Raw genomic sequence first — 18,121 nt, forward strand, 5'->3', positions numbered from 1 at the left:
CGAAAATTAAAATAATTATTTTGTTTTGTTCTTACAAGAATATGTATAGTTGATAATAATACAATTAAAATTATTTACAAGAACAAATTTTAATTAAAAAGAAAATTATCCAAAATTTAATTGGAGTTATATCTGGTTTGATCGCTGATTTATGCTATTTTGAAATCGACCATTAGCAATAAATGATAATTACAAAGTTTTGCGAATGAACCTAATTATTTATACGCGGTAGCTTCTATTTTATTCATATAAAACAGCATAAAATTATAGAAATAATATTTTTATGTGAAATAAAAATGATATTTTTATTTTGTGGAATATATTAAATACATTAGACAATAAAAACAAAATCATAATCAATGTAAAGCGTTTTTATAAAAAGTTCGCTACAGAAACCTGATTAAAAATCTCATTAAAAATAATGCTTGTGGGACGTAGGTATGTATATATATATATAGCCACCCCACCCACATTGTTTACTAATTTTCTCCGCACATCTTTTCTTCCACGTGTAGGGTGGCGCTGCAGACGGAAAATTTTTGGTAAGCACGATAAAAATAAGGCTACTTGATTGTTGCTTATATATTTTCCTTGCGTAGTATTTTTGCCAAATTTTCTAAGAGTACATTTCAGCTTTACAATAGTAATTATATTTCAAAATCATCTGTGTATGAACGATAATTATATCAGTATTGTCAGTTAAGTTTAATAAATCTAAAATCATAACCTACAATCAAACTGATGAATTTATTCATTTTCTATATCTGAATTGGTGAAGCAAGATTCATTTTCCTGGGTAAATAGCTATATATTCAAAATTTATCGAAATCTATAGTACAGATACAATCTTCTAAACGTTAAAGTCAATTAAGTTTACAAAAAAATCGAATAATCAAAGGAATTGACAATCAAGCTTTAATGCAACTTAAAAATCAAATACTGACTCTATCTAGTATTACAGTATCTATCTTATTCCATAAGTAAAAGTTGAAGATCTCGTGTATTACAATTTTACTAACAATAAAATGAAATGTCATTATGAAGTATTGGAAGTTCCTCGGAGTGCAACCAATGATGATATTAAGAAAGCATATAGAAAACTGGCATTAAAGTGGCACCCAGATAAAAATATTGACAATCCTGAAGAAGCTAAAGAACAATTTCAGCTTGTACAACAAGCTTATGAGGTGTTGAGTGATTTGCACGAAAGAGCTTGGTATGACAATCATAGAGAAGCAATATTAAAAGGAGGAACTGGAGATAACTACAAAGATGATTCTATTGATTTATTTCAATATTTCTCATCATCTTGTTTCAAAGGTTATGGAGATGATCCTAAAGGATTTTATAGTGTGTATTGCACAGTTTTTGAAAAATTAGCTGCAGAAGATGCAGAGTTCAGCAAAGAAGGTGATTCTGATGAAGAAGTACCTAACTTTGGAAACTCAAATAGTACATATGATGACTTCCATAAGTTTTATAGCTATTGGCAAAGTTACAGTACTAAAAGGTCCTTTGCTTGGCTAGAACAATACAATATAAGAGATGCTCCAAATCGATATGCTTTGCGACAAATGGAAAAAGAGAATAAAAAAATAAGAGATAAGGCTAAAAAGGAGCGAAATGAGCAGGTAAGAAATCTTGTAGCATTTGTGCGTAAAAGAGATAAAAGAGTACAAGCCCATGCAAAAATGCTTGAGGAAAAGGCCAAAGAAAATAAAAAAAAAACTGAAGATCGCAAGAGACAAATGCTTCTAGAACGCCAAAATGAGTTGAAAAAGCACAAAGAATGTGAATGGTCAAAGTTTTCCAATATTCAATCAGAGTTAAAAGATATTGAAGCAACTTTAGCAGCAGAATTTGGTGAAGAATTATCAGATGACGACAGTAAAGAATCAAATTTTGATGAATCAAATACCTTGTACTGTGTTGCATGTACTAAGCTTTTTAAAACTCATAAAGCATTTAGTAACCATGAAAATTCAAAAAAGCATAAAGATAATTTAGCTATAATGAAAGCATCAATGATTCAAGATGATGACCAATACTCAAGTAGTGCAGAAGATAATGAAGACGATGAAATGAAAGATTTCGAAACATCACTGCCATCTGACACAAAATTAGCTACTGGTCCAGAAATGCCTGATTTCATATTGGATCCTATCCAGCATAAAGATGACAATGAAAATGTAAGAACATCTGATGGAGAGAAAATATCTGATTCAGATTCAGATGACCAAGAAAAAGGATCAGACAACAAGAAAAGTTTTATGACAGGAGAATCTTCTATAGGAGTAGGATATATCCTTGGCAAATCCGATGACAAAAATCATGAAGATGGCTATGACAGTGACACTCCCAATGAAGAACTGATATCAGATCAAGAAGGTGAAGCTGTTCCTAAATTAAAAAAACAGAAAAAAAAGAAAAATAAAACGTTAAGAATGTCAATTCTTGAAGATACAGATGATGATGATAAAGAGGTGGACATGTTGATGGGTCTGTCAAAGAAACAACGCAAGAGACAGCAGCAACAGAAGATGTTAATAGAAAAATTTAAACAATCAAATACAGATTCTGTAAATAATGATAAAGATATTGATATAGCAACCAATAGTTTAGATGTAAATCAGGGTAAAGCAGAAGAAAGTGATGATGAATCACCTCAAGAAACTGTTTCTCCATTGCCAGGAAAAAAGAAAGGCAAGAAAGCTAAAGAACTGAGAAAAGCTCAACGACAAGCAGCTGGAGAAGCACGAGAAACTGATCGTTCTAAAAAAGCACCAAAAAGTGCAGATGCTGATCAAGACTTGGAACATATTTGTGCGTTATGTAAACAAGAATTTCCTAGTAAAAATAAGTTATTTGAACATTTAAAAAAGACTGGACATTCTGTGTATTTACCCAGTTCAACAAAAGTCAAAAAAAGTGTTGAAAGGACTGGTAAAGGAAAGGGGAAATCCAATAAAAATAGTGATTAAATGTGCTCAAAGAACTATTTATTGTTAATTCTTCCAATTATGTATTATTATAAAGAGTCTGCGACTTATAGATACTTAAGCAATAAATATGTATAGTAATCTATATGTAGTTCTTTGATAATTCTTTTCTTTCAAACTAATGTAATTCTGCTGATTTGATTAATTATTTTAATCAAGACATAATTTGTGATATTTGCTTCCAGGAAATAAATTTCAAAAATTCTAATATCGAATATGAATATTATTCACTGTGCTGCCACGCACAGGTAATTGAAATGCATTAATTTTTTCATATTCATAGTTATCAATAATTCTTTAAAACATTATTTTTCATTCATTACCATTACGTCATTCGTGAATAATTATGCTTATATACATTAGATTCTTGGATTTAATTTGTAATTTCCTTTAAATCATTTGATTATTGCACAGTATATATTAGACTGTTAAGTTAATTACTATAAAGTCGATTTCAATAGAGATTGCTAGAAAAGACGACTGAATAATAAAAAATTGTGTTCGTCCGATCGTTGCCTATTCCTTTCTGTGATCGCACCTAACACGCTGACTTCGAATTGCAGAAGCAGCTCGATGGCAGCCAAAAAGTTGATCTACCCAGCGGCAGACCGCAACAAGGAGCCAATATTGTCGGTGCTCCACCAATACATTCGACGCGGTTCAGAACAGAGACTGCTAGAGATTTCGTCGGGTTCGGGGCAGCATGTGGCGCATTTTGCACCTTACTTTCCCCAGGTGACGTTCTACCCATCGGAGTGCGAGCCTCACCTTCTCGAAAGCATTGCCGCGCACGCTCACGGCCTGAGCAATGTTGCCGAGCCAGTGCACATCGACATCACCACCGATTACCGAACTTGGCCCGGGGACATCTTTCGTGAGAACAGCTTTGACTACATTTACAGCGCAAACCTCATGCACATCGCACCTTTCCGCTGCTCCGAGGGTCTTTTCCGAAATGCCGGCCAGATCTTGAAGTCCGATGGAATTCTGTTCACTTATGGACCTTATGCCGTCAGTGGCAAGTTGTGGCCAGAGAGTAACGTCAGGTTCGATCAGAACTTGAAATCGCAGAATCCAGAGTGGGGCGTACGGGATATCGAGGACTTGAAGAAACTCGCTGCGATGAACGGCATTCAGCTTTTCGAGACTATTGAGATGCCGGCTAATAATAAGACTTTAATCTGGCAAAAGACCAGTAAAATACCTACGCATTCCAATGTTTTCTGAATCTCTGTATCATTATCCTTCTTTTTAACATCATAAGTTTTCACTCTCGATGTCCAATTGTCTTTGACAACAAACTTCTTACCTATTTTCTAATTTCTTTCGAAAAATTTTTCATACTTGTTAAAAATCAGATCTGATATTATAAATTAAACTTTTATTTAAAATCTCGAGTTTTCTTTTTATACTGCTCTTTATTTGCGTACAGTAATTTTTACTCAAGCGTAAGTCAATACATTCAATAATTCATTATAAATGATCGATCAATATGTATGCATGATTCCAATACTTGCGGAAATAAACGATCTACCTGAAATTATTTTATTATTTCTTATCTTAATTTTTTTCATAGTTAGATATTGCTGATAAGGACTGAGCTGTCACATTGTCCATTCTGAGTCAGTTCTTGTCGTTTTAAAGCTTGCTCTTGAATTATCGAATATCATGAATTTATTCTTGCTGAATCTTTTAATGTACTTTCATTTGTTTTTAATTATTTTGTGCGAATATTTTGATAGCAGGTGTACGGAAGAATTCTGCGAGGTAAATCAATTATTGCAGACTAATGAACAAGCAATACATTTTCAATCGAGAAATTATTTTCATTTTATTAGAAACAAATAGAAAGCGGAAAGTGCATCACATCGAACGCATATTGTAGAAAAAATCTAAATAGCGTACGTTTTCTGCACCCAGATACTTGTAATTGCTGTGAATATTGCTTAAAAAAGCTCGAAAAAGATGACGTATGTGTTTTAGGACAACCTGGTGCCGTATCTCCGTTAGAAATATGCGGTCCAGGTTTGCAATGTATAAGTAATCAAGCGGGGAATAACGCCACATGTGGAAGAAGTGAGATATATTTGTAAATTTTATTAATAAGGTCATAGAAAAGGCTTTAAAAATCAACGTTTTGCAGTAAGAAATACTGATTGTACAAAAGCTCAAAATAATTATGACGAGCGCTTAAATGCAGGAGACGTAGGAATGACGGAAGTTCGGCCTCAATGTGACGACGATGGCTTTTTTAAACCTTATCAATGTATTCCTGGTTCTATGTAAATAATTACTACATTTTTAAATCAGTTGATTAAACTTTTTTTGAACAAAACGCTTTTTTCTAGATGCTACTGCCGTGCTCCTACAGGAGAAAGATTATTTGGAGAAATGCCATATTTGGATTATGAAGATGAGGAAAAAATGAGTTGTGGTGAGTCATTTTATGATATTAATAAGTCAAATTGCAATTTGTAAAAAGCTTTATTTTAATAAGTTAAATCACAATTTATTTGTTTTGGTCTAAAATTTTATTCGAGAAAATTGATTCTAATTAAGATGCAATATATTATGTAAAACTATTTAATAAATAATTTCTTGAGTGTTATATAAATAATAAATTAAATATTATATTTATTAGGTTGTTCAACGAACGCATGGAAAGCACAAAATACATTGGATACTCGTCATCAAATAATCGTGTCCCGCTGCACAGAAATTGGTAGTTTTGATAATTTACAGTGCGTGATAGGTGAAAATGCGGCCTGTCTTTGTGTGGACCCTAAAACAGGTTCACCGATGGCGGATACCGATATAGTTTTGGAAAAGGAAATTAGAGAAAATCATCCAATGTGCTGTGTGTAAAAAAATTAAAGTTTACTATAGATTTAAATTACTATACGGGCAGCAATAAATTATAATTTACCTTTCAATGCTTTATAGTTGATCCATCAAAACACACGCCTGGAAAATATAGTACCGATTGTGAAACCAATTATAACTTTTATGCAATGAGCGTCGAAGCAAACGAAAATCAAACTACTGAAATGAAGGAACCATTCTGTCAACCAGATGGAAAATTTTTGAGAATTCAATTAGCAGGTTCTAAGTAAGGCTTTTTTCCTTAACTAAGTTGGTTCGACGTTTTGATGTCTTGAAATAGATGTTACATTTTTATAGAAAAATCTGCGTCGATCCAGATGGTAAACAAATTGACGATTACGAAGCGGAAATCGATGAACCCGAAGAGAAAAATATGGATTGCAGTATGCGCAATGCTCAAAAGAAAGTTCCACTGATGTAATTGATGATTTTTAACGAGATTAAAAATTTTTAGATTGTGCAAGAGCTCGTCAGCTATTGGCAAATGCTGGAGTAGTCGAATTGCCAGATTGCTGTCCTAACGGGAATTTTCAAGCTTGGCAGTGTCGCAGAAACGATTGCTTTTGTGTCGATAACAACGGAAATCAACAAGGCATGGAAGTGAATATCGAGAAACTACAAAAGCTAAAGTGTTACAATGAAGGAAAGCCTTGTCATAAAATTACTGCAACGGGCTAGCTATCATTTTAAATATTACCTATCGCAAAAAAATTTGTACATGTTTCTATTTACATATAAGTTATTATTTACATAGAACGCTATGACTCTTATATCTGCATAGTTATCTTTCCATTTAGAAAATACGGTAAAGCGTTAGAAGTAGTATTATTGGTAAAATCACTGTTAAGGAGGTAATACTGGCGGTACCTCCGAGATACCAATGGGCGAACAAAGCTGTAAATGAATATGGAAGATCTAATTTTACAAGGTAATTACAATTTAGTTTATGTTATAGTTTAGGCTTACCTGTATCCTCCTGGTTTGTCACCCATCCGATCACAGGCTCCATTTGGTTATGTCGCCTTAGAAATTCCGTCAACGGCTTAAAATATCTTAACATGGCACCTGCATCTATTCGGTTCGTTCGGCCTCTCGTCATCTGTCTGATAATATTCGGCCAGCTCATCGAAGAACCCAATGACAGTATATCCCTGTAATTAAATTTTATCACATTGTTTTTTTTGTTCTAAGGCGATTTTTTCAAATATAATTATTCAAGATTAACTTACGATAATAAGCGCCCAGCTTCTCGCGATCGGTATAGGTCGCAGTTATGTAGGTCGCCCGTGTGACCAGAAGTATCGCAAAGCGATTCAAACAATTGAAATTGCAGGACTACTGATACAAAATAACTGAAAATTATATTTAGCTCGTGATAAATTCGCAAAAATACAAGAGAATAATAATTCAAGAAAGATAAATTTGCAACGAACTTGGAATAAGGAAGATCTGCCGGAACGTGATATTTTGATGCAGGATCAAAGTCTCTTTCTGTTCGAGGAACAGGAGGAAGTATACCTTGATACTGTAATCGCAATTCCCACCATCGAGTGGTCATGTCGACTACACCATCGCTGAACACACGCCATCTCCACTGATACGAATAAACATTCATAATTTAAATTATTTGGTTTTTAAGTTCATCTTTAAAAGTTAGTATAATTTACCTGATCTACAATGTAAGCAAATGGCAAGTAGGCTACTTTTTGCAAAGCCATCAGCATGAGAAAATTCATGTTACTCTCGTAATCATCTGTAGAATTGTTGTAGAGGCCGATTCTATGCAAATGTTGAGGATTAAAAACGGATAAACTTATGGCATTGCTCACTGCCTCATGGAATCCTTGTAAGGGAAGCAAGAAACAATGCTGTATTGCTGTATTTATTCTCGTAATGTAAAAATATTCAGTTTGCTGTTTACCGGGTAAAGCTTCACTTCGAAAGATAAACGGCTGGTCTTTGTACTGCAAATAATACTGAATGTGGGTCATTTCGTGATGCGTAGACACCAAATCTTCGGTAGTTATTTTCGTACATTGTTTTATTCTGAAAAAAGTGAAATATGAGTAGACCTTAAATGGTTTTTAGTACGCCAAAGATACCTGAAGTCCATTCTATTGCAAAAATCCCAAGCACTAGCACTGCATTTGACATCCCTATCTATCGGTTTCTCAAACATTGAATATCTCCAGAACTCAGGATGCATGGGTTTCATTCCCATAGACGTGAAAAATTCTTCTGCCATTTGAAACATCCTGAAGCAAAATAATGAGTATGCATGTAAAGGAAACCGCATTATTCATTTTCCATAGAAGCACGATTCGTGGGAAAACATACCGGAGAGAAGTGTAGCCTTGAATCATCATATCGAGAGTGACGTCGAATCTCTTGACCGCTGGGAAAGGTTGCACAAGATTAAAAATACCTTCCCAGTTCTGTGCCCACATATTGCCGAGAACGTGTGCAGGCAGGGGCCCATCGCTGCGTATCCTGTCGCCGTATCTCTCGATCAGTCGACTCCTCACGTACGTAAACAGATGCTTGTACAAAGGTGTTATCGCTGATATTACTTCGGCAATGTTTTGCTGAAAGTAATCATCTTCGTAGATCTCACGCATTTGATCGCCCGCGTCAGCGAAACCTTGAGTCAGAGTGAACAAATAATGGCTAAAAATTGTTGTCTGTATTAATGCACGTTCAGTTCGAACAGAATTGCTTTGACAGTTAACCAAGCATTGCATATGTTCAGAGATTTTTTCAACCATTTGTCGCAATATCACATTCTATACCTAATGAGTAACGCTCATAAAACATAAAATTCGTACCGTTGAGTTTTGCAGCTTGATTAGCTAATTGGACATATCTGATATACTTGTTTCGAAGCGGCGGTCCTACAGCTTCGTGCCATGCTTGCCAATAATGCAGCAACTCATCATAATCTCTGGATTGCGACATTAGTCTAGCAATATCTGAAAATGTATTCACTATTAATCGGTTCGATGAATTGTTTGAAAATAGATTTGCGATGTTTTACTGTACCTTCGTCAAATGATAGATCACACGGTACTCCTATTTTTCTGTAAGGACATAGCCTTGCTCTGTTGTACAACTCTTTCATTTCCATGATGAGGTGATGCATCTATAACATTGTATCGCATGACAATGACACGAAACTTAGTTTGCAATGATAAAAATTTATAATGCTTTAACAATACGCACTTCATTGAATTTATCGTCCGTTAGTGAGTTGCGCCCCTTAATTGCAATTAATTTAAGCTGTCTCCTCGCCAATGGATCAGGTACACGACTCCAAGCGAAACTCACAGTTTTGCGCCAAGAAGCTCGATCAAATTTCAATTTCATCGTTTGTTCTTCGAGCTGCACGCAATAAAATCGTCATAGTTAATTTTCTAAATAGAGTAAGAATGAGTAATCTAGCAATTGAAAGTAGTCAATCGCGTACCATCTTTCGACGATTATGATCAGTAATATTGGTGGCAAAGTTCCATTGTGCCGTCATGAGTTTGTTACAAACGGTTGATCCCTCCTGATCATATTCTCTTAGAAACTGAAGCGCCTCGCCTAGATTAACGTTCAAGCCCTGAAACCAGCAGGTCATTCTATTTGATCGCATCCAGATCACACACGCACATAAATCGGCCATTCAATTAAGGACAATCTTTCGTCGTTCGAATGACATTTGGCAAGCGGAGAATGGAAGTTTTTCGAATAGAAGATAATAGTCGATTAGACGTTTAGCAACGCCGGTTATGGGCGCGGACTCGTAAAAAGAAAACTTAATGGGCTATTTTAAACGAGAGTGACTCAAGCTCAAGACACGCGGATCCAAGAACAATAAGCGTTTTGCCATGCATGTCCGAGAATAGCGGAAAGGCTATTTATCGAAGAGTATCATCTTGAATGTACCGTTGATATCGCACTACTCGGCATCAAAGCTTGACCCTAGCTAAACTGTTCATCTCACAATAGAATTGAGGCAATTTTTGTGTTCTATCTACAATCAGTGAATAATTTTCTTTGAAATAATCATAATGTTTATGAATTTGAAAAAAGCAGTGCAAATTTTCGCAACTTTCGCAAAATAACGTTGCAAAAACTGGAGCCGCTGGTGAAGTTTGGAGTAACTTGGAAACTCTTACCTCGAGATAACGCGCGATCGAGTATCCGGCAAGCAGCTGAACAACTAGAGCGATGCACAGTGTCTTCATTTTCAATAGAGAGCGAACTCACCGCAAAGAGCAAAAGACTTTCTTGCACACCTCATATGAGAGCACGCGGGCGTCTTTCCCCTCTTGGCAGTTTACTAATAAACAGCGAGCGACACCCTTCGCTCCTCGCGCTGTTACCTTAGGAACGACAAGCAAAGCGCGCGAAGAAACATTGACTGGCGCTTTTTCCAGGGCGCGCAAAAGTGTACTGGTGCTGCGGCTGTGGACTCGCCAGTGCAACTTGCTTCGCTTGCTAAGGCGGAGGAAGGGACAGGCGTCGCCGGTGCGTGAAGCGTGAAGACCGCTCGTGCGCCGCACACGCCGAAATCTTAGGCACGCACGTCCTACTCTAACAGCAGATTTACCTGATACGGACGACTCTGCTGAGTTCTCGCTTGGCTCCTCCGTCGGTCTGCGCGTTTTCCTTCTGCCTCTGGCCTTTCCGTGCGATTTTTTAAATCAGATTGTTATTGTGTCTTTGTAACACTTCTGATTCTCGCAAAGATTTAAAAACGTTGAACCTTCGAATACATTTTTACTTTCGTACGTGACATCGCATGTCTGACCGAATTGCCCTCTTACTACGTATCAACCAAAAAGCTCTGCATGAGAGACTATTAGCGGCCATTTTTATTTATACATATTTATTCAATTGCGGCAATCTTGTAAGGAAAAGTAGAAGGACAATTTTACTATTTTGGCGAATTAAACATTCTGCAACGTTTCAACTGTAATACTTGAAGTTTTCGCTGCCGGCTTAATCTTTTGATGTTTTTTCTTGCTTCCTGCAATTGTCTTTGAGTCTCGAGGAAGTCGAGGACATCCGGTATTTCGTATTCTTCCTGAAGCTCCTTAATATTGTTGAACTGAGCCAGCGCTTTTTCCAGTTCTAGGCCTGTTCTTATTTGGGTGCGATGCAGGTCAAAATTTTCACGCTGTTTCACTATCAATTCTTTCTCGATCGACTGCAATTGTAACTTTCGCTCGATTAGATTTTGTTTGCGATACTTTGACATGAGATTGAAATGACCTGCAAATTCCGTTTTTCCAAATTTAGTAAAACAGCTTATTTGATTCGTAATTATTTAATTATTACCATTGATTCGCTTTAAAGCCCTCAGAATAATACTATTTTTCTCGTTCTCCTCAATGAGATAGTCATTTTCAATAGACAATTGTTCGAAATCTACAGGACGCAGTGTGTTACCAACGTCTACTCTCCGTGCAATATGTTTTCTAGTTTCCCTAATTAAGCGATTACTGGTGACTATTCCCAAGTTACACTTGTCAATTATAGCCCCGGCTATTTTTAACTGCTCTTCCATGAACCTTTGCGATATATTGCGTAGTTTTTTTTTTCAATTCCATGGTACTGTAAGCTATAATTATTACCTTACAAGTTTTTCTGCAGGAACTTTGTTCGTTACTGGATCGACATGACCTAGTACCTCAGTCTCAAATTGTGCAACGGCCTCCTTGCTTTCCGTCATCCGACACTTCATTACCTCCAGTTGCGTTTTTATGTCTTCCTTCTTTCTCGTCAAATCTCTTTCGAATTTCTTGAACTGTTTTTTCATGTCTTCGACCTCTTTGTCAATCAATTCGATACGATGCCTCACTGTAATCCTAAATATTTTTGAGCTCGAGCATAATTGCAACGCTCTTATAATTGTGTAGAAGGCAACTCGTTTAGACTCAACGGTGCTTCTTGGGCTTTGTCCGCGCTTACTTGGGCCCCTTGGTGCTCTGCTTGGGTAATGATACCGACACGCCGAAAGACGAACGATGACTTCCGGAACTGGTGCGAGTGATCATGCTAACCATCGACGCTGTTTTCTCGTAACCCATGCTGCTGGCGAAGCTGGCCGTGGAACTGACTCGGCTACTTCGTAGCAGTGACACGCGCAAGCCGGCGATTCTTTGTGCTTGCCGTGCTGATTCGGTTATCTGCGGCAATTCTGAACGAATGGCATAATAACCGACAATTTTCTCTCATAAGAGATAAACTCAACTAAAAAACGGAATATCTTATGCAGTGGTGGCCGAAATCAGTGAGACGTGCGGGGATCGAGCATTGACCTAATTAAGCACAAACGTGACAGTTTTATTTAATTGTTATAGAAATAATAATAATGCACGTTCAATTCCGCCAACGCCGGCAATCGTGTATTCGAAAAATCACAAACAATGGTCGAGTGCCGTTGAAGCGTGCAAGAGGCACATCGTTTACTTTGTAAGTACAGCGGATATCGGCGACGTAGGTAATGCTCGAATACTTCGTTCTCTAGGGTCAATGTTCTACTTGTACGCATCGCTTCTTCCAAAGTCATTCGTAGCTGTTCGTCCGACATTTCTGCATTTATTTCAGCGTTATTCGCGCATTAATCAAATTCGTTACGAGTCTCACCTTCGTAGTTGCCTTCGTCTTTGACGGAGGTTATGACCCTTGCAGCAAAGCTCTGGGAGCTTGCACGTGGCGATAGCATTATGAGATGTCAAGAAGCTTTGAAATTTCTTCAATCTCATCAGTTTCTGGGTAATAACGATTTTACTAATGTATTTGGATTCGCATAATTTTATATCGCGCTATTCACAACGACAGCAGGTTATTAAAATAAGTTACAATTGACAGAAGTTGTTTATTCAACAATCTTTCATTTCATCATTTCTTTGTTTTTTGCAAAATTTGAATTTTTCTTCTAAATTCTTATAAAATATAGTAAACGTTACATTTGTAAATAAATAATGAAATTGATAAACAACAGCATACAATATATCAATATCGTTGTCCTTGATCTGTGTAGACAAAAAAAGGAATTAGAACGTTTCATCGACAATATATATTCGTTCAGACCATCGGCACTGACTGCTATCAGTTTTTTTCTGAAGTTGATATAACAGCTATAACAGTAAAGACTGTTTTAAATCCTCTATTGTCTATACTAACGATATTGATTTTACAAAAAATGGCAGGCGAGAATAAAATTCAAACTAAAGTGTATGATATAATCGCAATATCAATATTAATAATACACGCACACAAATATATTGTATGTATATATATACAATAAATATCAACACACCAATTATAAAGAGTTACTAAGAAAAATAAGAAAGTATAAACATTTACATAGGTAAAAGTATACTTTCTCTAAGTGATAGTCATTCTGATACATTATTTTCTAAGCTTTGCTCTGAAATCTTAATGTCATTGATGAATAAAGAATAAATAATACCGATATCTTTCTGTCCTGAACTGCAAGATCTTATAACAGCTGGCAATTCCGCGATCGTAAAAAGTATTTCTGCGCCGCCATCGATGAACTCAGACTGCAATTAATTTTTTGTCTTTATATGGTAACAAGCTTGGACTAATTGAGATAAAACTAATAGATACTCACTTCAACCTCGACTTGTTCGCCATTTACCCATACTGCTTGACTGTTTTTATCTGGAAAAAAATGCAGTGACTATGCGAATGCTTCCAACTTTACGAGCAATAATAAAAATCTATCGATGCATACCTAAAATAATTCTATATTCGTTTTGACCTATTTGAGTGGACCAAGTCTCTAGAATTTTCGACTGCGATTGAATAAAATTTTTAAAGCTCTTGCCGTTTACCCACAGCGTGTAAGAGTATTTCAGACCTGCAAATTCGAGAGAGATTAATATTGTCGAAAAGCCATTGCGTATAGTGATTGTGATTCTCAGAAAAGATGGGATGAAGCAAACCAGGAATTGGGTCAACTCTGATGACGAATCGAACGCCCTCAAATTGAAAAATCTCGTCGCCAACTAGCCGGAACATCCATTCGCGATTGACCAACACCTTGCCGTCTATCTTGACGATGCGCCGGCCGGTCGCCGTGCCGTGCTCGAATTCGATTACATGCACGCCATCGCTAAGGGGAACTTCCCAGCGCGCCGTGGGTTGATTCCCTAGCGACTCCAGTGCCTGCAAGCTCCTGCATCGCGCAATTTACTTCGTTTAGTGCTGCACAGGCGGCTCTCTTGGCCTCGCCAGAAAAATATATTCGATTTGCCACGCAGGCCTCGCGGTGCTCGTGTATATTGAGAATAAAGGGTGCAATATATGTTAAAACCAGCATTTCTCCTAACCTTAAATTATTACCATTACTGCGTGTTATATGACAAGGCAAAGCTCAAACTATAGCCAAAAAATCTTGCGCTTAAATTGTCAGTGCGGTTGCTGAAAGAACTCGGTGAATTGGCAAGACAGTGCGGTCTACTGAAAACACCGACAAGTGTTCAAATAAATGTTCTATTACAATGGCATGGGATTGTACAGCCACATATTTACCGCAGAATCGAATTGGTCATGATCACTGGCAGGTGGACGGAACACTGTACACTTTATTGATCGCGCACGTGCGACTATAAGCTCATGAATACAGTCAGGATCAATATTTTGGTCATTTCTGCGCTGTCGCTTTTTTAATAATTTAAATGAGATTGCATAAACAGATAACTTTTTTCAAGGCTTCTTTGTATCTTGTTTATATTCAACCTGTATTCACATTTGATGCTTACAATCTATTTAAATATTTTCTTCATTTTTTATAATCAAATAGAGGCCTTGGAAAGAAGATAGCAATACTTGTAAATTAATAAATGTAAATAAATACATGAATAAGAGCTGTGATGATTCAATGAATAGAGTACAAGATTGCCATGTGGTAAGTCTGGGTTCGGTTTTCGATAGGTATCTATAGCTTTTTTTTCAAAATAAGTGTATATACCAAAAACACCGTGATTTTTGTGGCTTAGAACCTACGTAAATTTCTAGATTTAGTAGCGGGAGAGAGATTGGGTTATCCTTAGGGGAGTTTTTGCTATAGGAACAAAGAAGATACAAATTAATGACTATTTTGGAACGCAAATCCGATGTATTTCTATGTTTCAAGAAAAAATATACATAGAGCAAAAAGAGAGAATAATCATCATACTATCATCTTACTATCATATATTATCCAAATCTCGAGAAATGTTTAGAAAGAATAAAAAATAAAATAAATAATGTTTATCAATACAAAATTTTTTACAAATCTTCTATAATTTTTACTTATTTAATATATCTTATTCTGGTTTTAATAGCAGTAACTTTCCAGTACGTGATCCAAAACCTATCAAGCATCCTTCACGGTCGCAAAAATCTGTTCGAAAAATTAAAAAACAAACAAATAAATTATTATTGTATTTAACAAATTTTACAATGCTAATACTCATTTACGAATGACAACTTCGTTGTCATCCAGCAAAAAAAATTTGTATGGTATAAGGAGTACTTTCCCTACTAAGGTCGAGTATCGAACCGTAAAAATTAGGAATCCAAGTTAAAAAACAAACATAAAAAAACACGTACAAGAAACCAACTGCTACCTCTGCTAAACTATTTACTCACCTCTCTGTTGATAGTTCCAAAAGCCATCAACTCGCCGGGATTAACGTTGCAGTCAGTCACAGTTTGATAAGCTAATTGCTGTTGCATTGTCCAGTATATGCACTTATAATTACATCGCCTGACTGTTGTGTTCATTCCGCTGGGAACTAGCCCTCATGTGAAAAAAAAAGTTTGGTACTTTGTTTGGGACTTTATAAAAAAATGATTTTGTTCAATTTTACATGATTTTACAAAACTATGTCAAATTTGTGAAAAATTTTATAAAATTTTATATTCAACTTGTATTATAAATATTTATTTATTTAAATAAATTATATATTTAAATAAATATTTATATAATTATATATATTTATTTATATATTTATTTAAATATTTATATATAATTATATAATAAATATTTATTTATTTAAAATGTATAAAATTTTATAAAATCATGTAAAATTGAACAAAATCATTTTTTTATAAAGTCCTAAACAAAGTTCCAAACTGTTTTTTCCACGTGGGTACTACAATTTTTTCTCACGAATGAATCGCATAAAAAATAGCGAAGTCAATGCTTATCTTTGATGTCGACCTTTAAATTAATGCCGTAGCTGCAGTGATTGTTATGATCCAGCGCATTTTGGGCGCAATAAACGATGGTAGTGGCACATACTCTCATTTTTGAACATCTCTAGCTGTAACTAGTTAGTCGTACAATTTTGCTTGGCGTGGTAATTGCGACTAACGAGGATTTGGCTTACCGCTCCAGTCGTCCGAAGATGTGGTTACGCGCGGCAAGCGTGTCGCCGAGATTCGTGGGGGGGGGGGGGGGGGCTTCCGACGAAGAAAGCCACTTTGTACTCAAAGTCCACGAGGGCTCGTAAATCGGCGGGGGGCCCTCCGCCGGAAGCGTTTGACCACGCGTACGCCTTATGTCTACCGCCACCAAGCTCACTCTACCATGGTAGCCCACCGGTAGGTACTTCCTTTAACCAGAGTAACGGCATTACTCACGCACATCGCACTCTTTTTTCGCGTGTTTTTTTTCTTTACGTATATCAATGAGGTGATGTAATCATTCCAACATTTTTCGCACGGGTGAACGGAAGAATAGAAGTTTATATTGTAATTGTCTAGTCTTGCCGACAAATGTATCGTCGCCTTTTCTTAAGGAAATATTAATACGGTGATAAGCAAAAGGAATGAAAAAAACTAGTTTATAAAAAAATAGCGAGAGTGACTTTTACTTCGATCAAATATCCGATTATTGCAAAGTTGCATTGTCAATGGAGAGCAAGCTCTGTAAGGTTTATCTAGCCTTCATTCACGATGAATTATCAAGTGAAATTAAGACCGCCTTGGTGGAAAACATGCTGCTGTGTTGTCAATAAAGGATCGATGAATTAATCGGCTATAACAAATAAATCTAAAATTTGATTTCCAATTGCGACGCTTATTTTTAACTTTGGCTATAAGAAAACGCAAATAGCTAATATCAAATTAAATGTCGTATTTGCTTATATATCAATAACGATGAAATTATCTTATAAATTAAAATTTGATTCAACACCATCTATTAAAGTTTCGAATAACGATAGTATAACGTGCTCCATGGTACTTTGATTCAGTAGATAAGTTGGTACGCTAGTGTATAGTAGAAACCTGTTATATCGAGCTACTTGAACTCGCAATAGTTTGTGTTCTTGAACTTTAGATGTCACGTGAAGAGAAATATTCCGTGATTAAAAGGATTTATAAGAAGTTGTATTTATAATCTGACAAATTGCAGATTATTAATTCGTCGAAACCTTTTGTAGAATCAAGATACTGTCAAATAATAACAATGCTTTTATTTTTCAAACGCTTATTTATATATAATCCTTATGTACAATAGTATATACTTACATTATCAGTAGTAATGAAAATGCCGTATGGCAAATCTGAATAGAAATTTCGCATGCGAAAAACATTTGATGAAAGATTTCATTTTCAGTTTTAAGGAAAGCTACGACTGTGGCGATTGTCTGATGAATTGCGCGAGACTATCATACTGAAGTTTTATCTTTCGAGTCCAATAGGCTCGCCTCGTATAATTTACTCACATGTTTACGGTGACCAAACAAGTGACACTAGTTATAAATTAGAGGAACTACTTTGAATTTTATATGATAAAGTTAGAATGCATTGACTAGTTCTTGCGTTCATTTATAGACGAAGGAATAACGTTAAAAATAAAATTTACATAGTGTTAACATTTTTCTCAATACTGGTGTTATTTAGCCCACCTTGCACTTTTTTGGTTTTTCTGTTATTTATTGCATTATTTGTATCACGCAACAATAAAGTTGCTCAATAGGTTTTCTACGGTTCCAGTGTTATATTATTATTAGCAATACGTTTCAAAATTATATGTTCTTTTGTTACCTCTTTGAATGTTAGTTATTTATAGATTGAATTTACTGCTAAAATGTAAATATCACACTTCTGGACATATAATAAGGCTATTTCAAAGTATACGGAAATTCAAAATTTTGCATCAATCAATCACAACACTGCATGTCGTCGACTTATTATTTTTTTAAAGTAGGAGGAAAAAATAGAAG

At 35.8% G+C, this 18,121-nt stretch overlaps 6 protein-coding genes across 10 annotated transcripts; 3 read left to right on the forward strand and 3 right to left on the reverse strand.

Annotated features, from left to right (window-relative positions):
• Positions 1–420: 420 nt before the first annotated feature.
• LOC131665906 (methyltransferase-like 26) lies at positions 421–4,539 on the forward strand. 4 transcript variants are annotated; one of them, XM_058938149.1, is made up of 3 exons: positions 421–438; positions 516–542; positions 3,563–4,539. In XM_058938149.1, exon 3 carries the CDS (start codon positions 3,573–3,575, stop codon positions 4,224–4,226), a length of 654 nt encoding a protein of 217 aa, XP_058794132.1. In that variant the 5' UTR covers positions 421–438; positions 516–542; positions 3,563–3,572; the 3' UTR covers positions 4,227–4,539. The 4 variants fall into 4 exon arrangements, with proteins under 4 accessions (XP_058794132.1, XP_058794131.1, XP_058794130.1 ...); XM_058938148.1 differs by lacking the exon at positions 421–438 and adding an exon at positions 3,185–3,247 and having other exon boundaries at positions 519–542; XM_058938147.1 differs by lacking the exons at positions 421–438; positions 516–542 and adding exons at positions 549–796; positions 3,185–3,247.
• Positions 793–3,178, forward strand: LOC131665905 (dnaJ homolog subfamily C member 21). The gene has a single exon (XM_058938145.1). The coding sequence runs from the start codon at positions 1,026–1,028 to the stop codon at positions 2,979–2,981; it is 1,956 nt and encodes a 651-aa protein (XP_058794128.1). The 5' UTR covers positions 793–1,025; the 3' UTR covers positions 2,982–3,178.
• An 88-nt stretch (positions 4,540–4,627) lies between the features above and the next one.
• On the forward strand, positions 4,628–6,801 carry LOC131665904 (uncharacterized). 2 transcript variants are annotated; one of them, XM_058938144.1, is made up of 9 exons: positions 4,705–4,766; positions 4,838–4,900; positions 4,983–5,075; positions 5,143–5,281; positions 5,348–5,433; positions 5,641–5,856; positions 5,943–6,108; positions 6,180–6,265; positions 6,337–6,801. In XM_058938144.1, the coding sequence occupies exons 4-9, from the start codon at positions 5,211–5,213 to the stop codon at positions 6,558–6,560; spliced, it is 849 nt and encodes a 282-aa protein (XP_058794127.1). In that variant the 5' UTR covers positions 4,705–4,766; positions 4,838–4,900; positions 4,983–5,075; positions 5,143–5,210; the 3' UTR covers positions 6,561–6,801. The 2 variants fall into 2 exon arrangements, with proteins under 2 accessions (XP_058794126.1, XP_058794127.1); XM_058938143.1 differs by having other exon boundaries at positions 4,628–4,766; positions 4,838–5,075.
• LOC131665902 (angiotensin-converting enzyme-like) lies at positions 6,676–10,203 on the reverse strand. Its single transcript, XM_058938142.1, has 13 exons — positions 10,043–10,203; positions 9,346–9,483; positions 9,102–9,260; positions 8,922–9,021; positions 8,708–8,851; positions 8,220–8,523; positions 7,985–8,137; positions 7,804–7,928; positions 7,550–7,725; positions 7,316–7,476; positions 7,112–7,234; positions 6,849–7,033; positions 6,676–6,797 (listed from the first exon to the last, which is right to left on the reverse strand). Exons 1-13 carry the CDS (start codon positions 10,109–10,111, stop codon positions 6,676–6,678), a joined length of 1,959 nt encoding a protein of 652 aa, XP_058794125.1. The 5' UTR covers positions 10,112–10,203.
• Positions 10,204–10,772: 569 nt separating this feature from the next.
• Positions 10,773–12,597, reverse strand: LOC131665986 (uncharacterized). The gene is made up of 6 exons (XM_058938289.1): positions 12,519–12,597; positions 12,342–12,464; positions 11,956–12,069; positions 11,504–11,909; positions 11,208–11,440; positions 10,773–11,141 (listed from the first exon to the last, which is right to left on the reverse strand). Exons 1-6 carry the CDS (start codon positions 12,595–12,597, stop codon positions 10,804–10,806), a joined length of 1,293 nt encoding a protein of 430 aa, XP_058794272.1. The 3' UTR covers positions 10,773–10,803.
• Positions 12,598–12,769: 172 nt separating this feature from the next.
• LOC131665955 (fas apoptotic inhibitory molecule 1) lies at positions 12,770–14,467 on the reverse strand. The gene is made up of 5 exons (XM_058938240.1): positions 14,436–14,467; positions 13,847–14,079; positions 13,636–13,761; positions 13,513–13,562; positions 12,770–13,441 (listed from the first exon to the last, which is right to left on the reverse strand). Exons 1-5 carry the CDS (start codon positions 14,453–14,455, stop codon positions 13,274–13,276), a joined length of 597 nt encoding a protein of 198 aa, XP_058794223.1. The 5' UTR covers positions 14,456–14,467; the 3' UTR covers positions 12,770–13,273.
• Between the last annotated feature and the right edge of the window lie 3,654 nt (positions 14,468–18,121).

This window comes from Phymastichus coffea, unplaced genomic scaffold (assembly GCF_024137745.1).
Source record: "Phymastichus coffea isolate CEN01 unplaced genomic scaffold, Cenicafe_Pcof_1.1 PCOF00055, whole genome shotgun sequence".
NCBI classification, from domain to species: Eukaryota; Metazoa; Arthropoda; class Insecta; order Hymenoptera; family Eulophidae; genus Phymastichus; species Phymastichus coffea.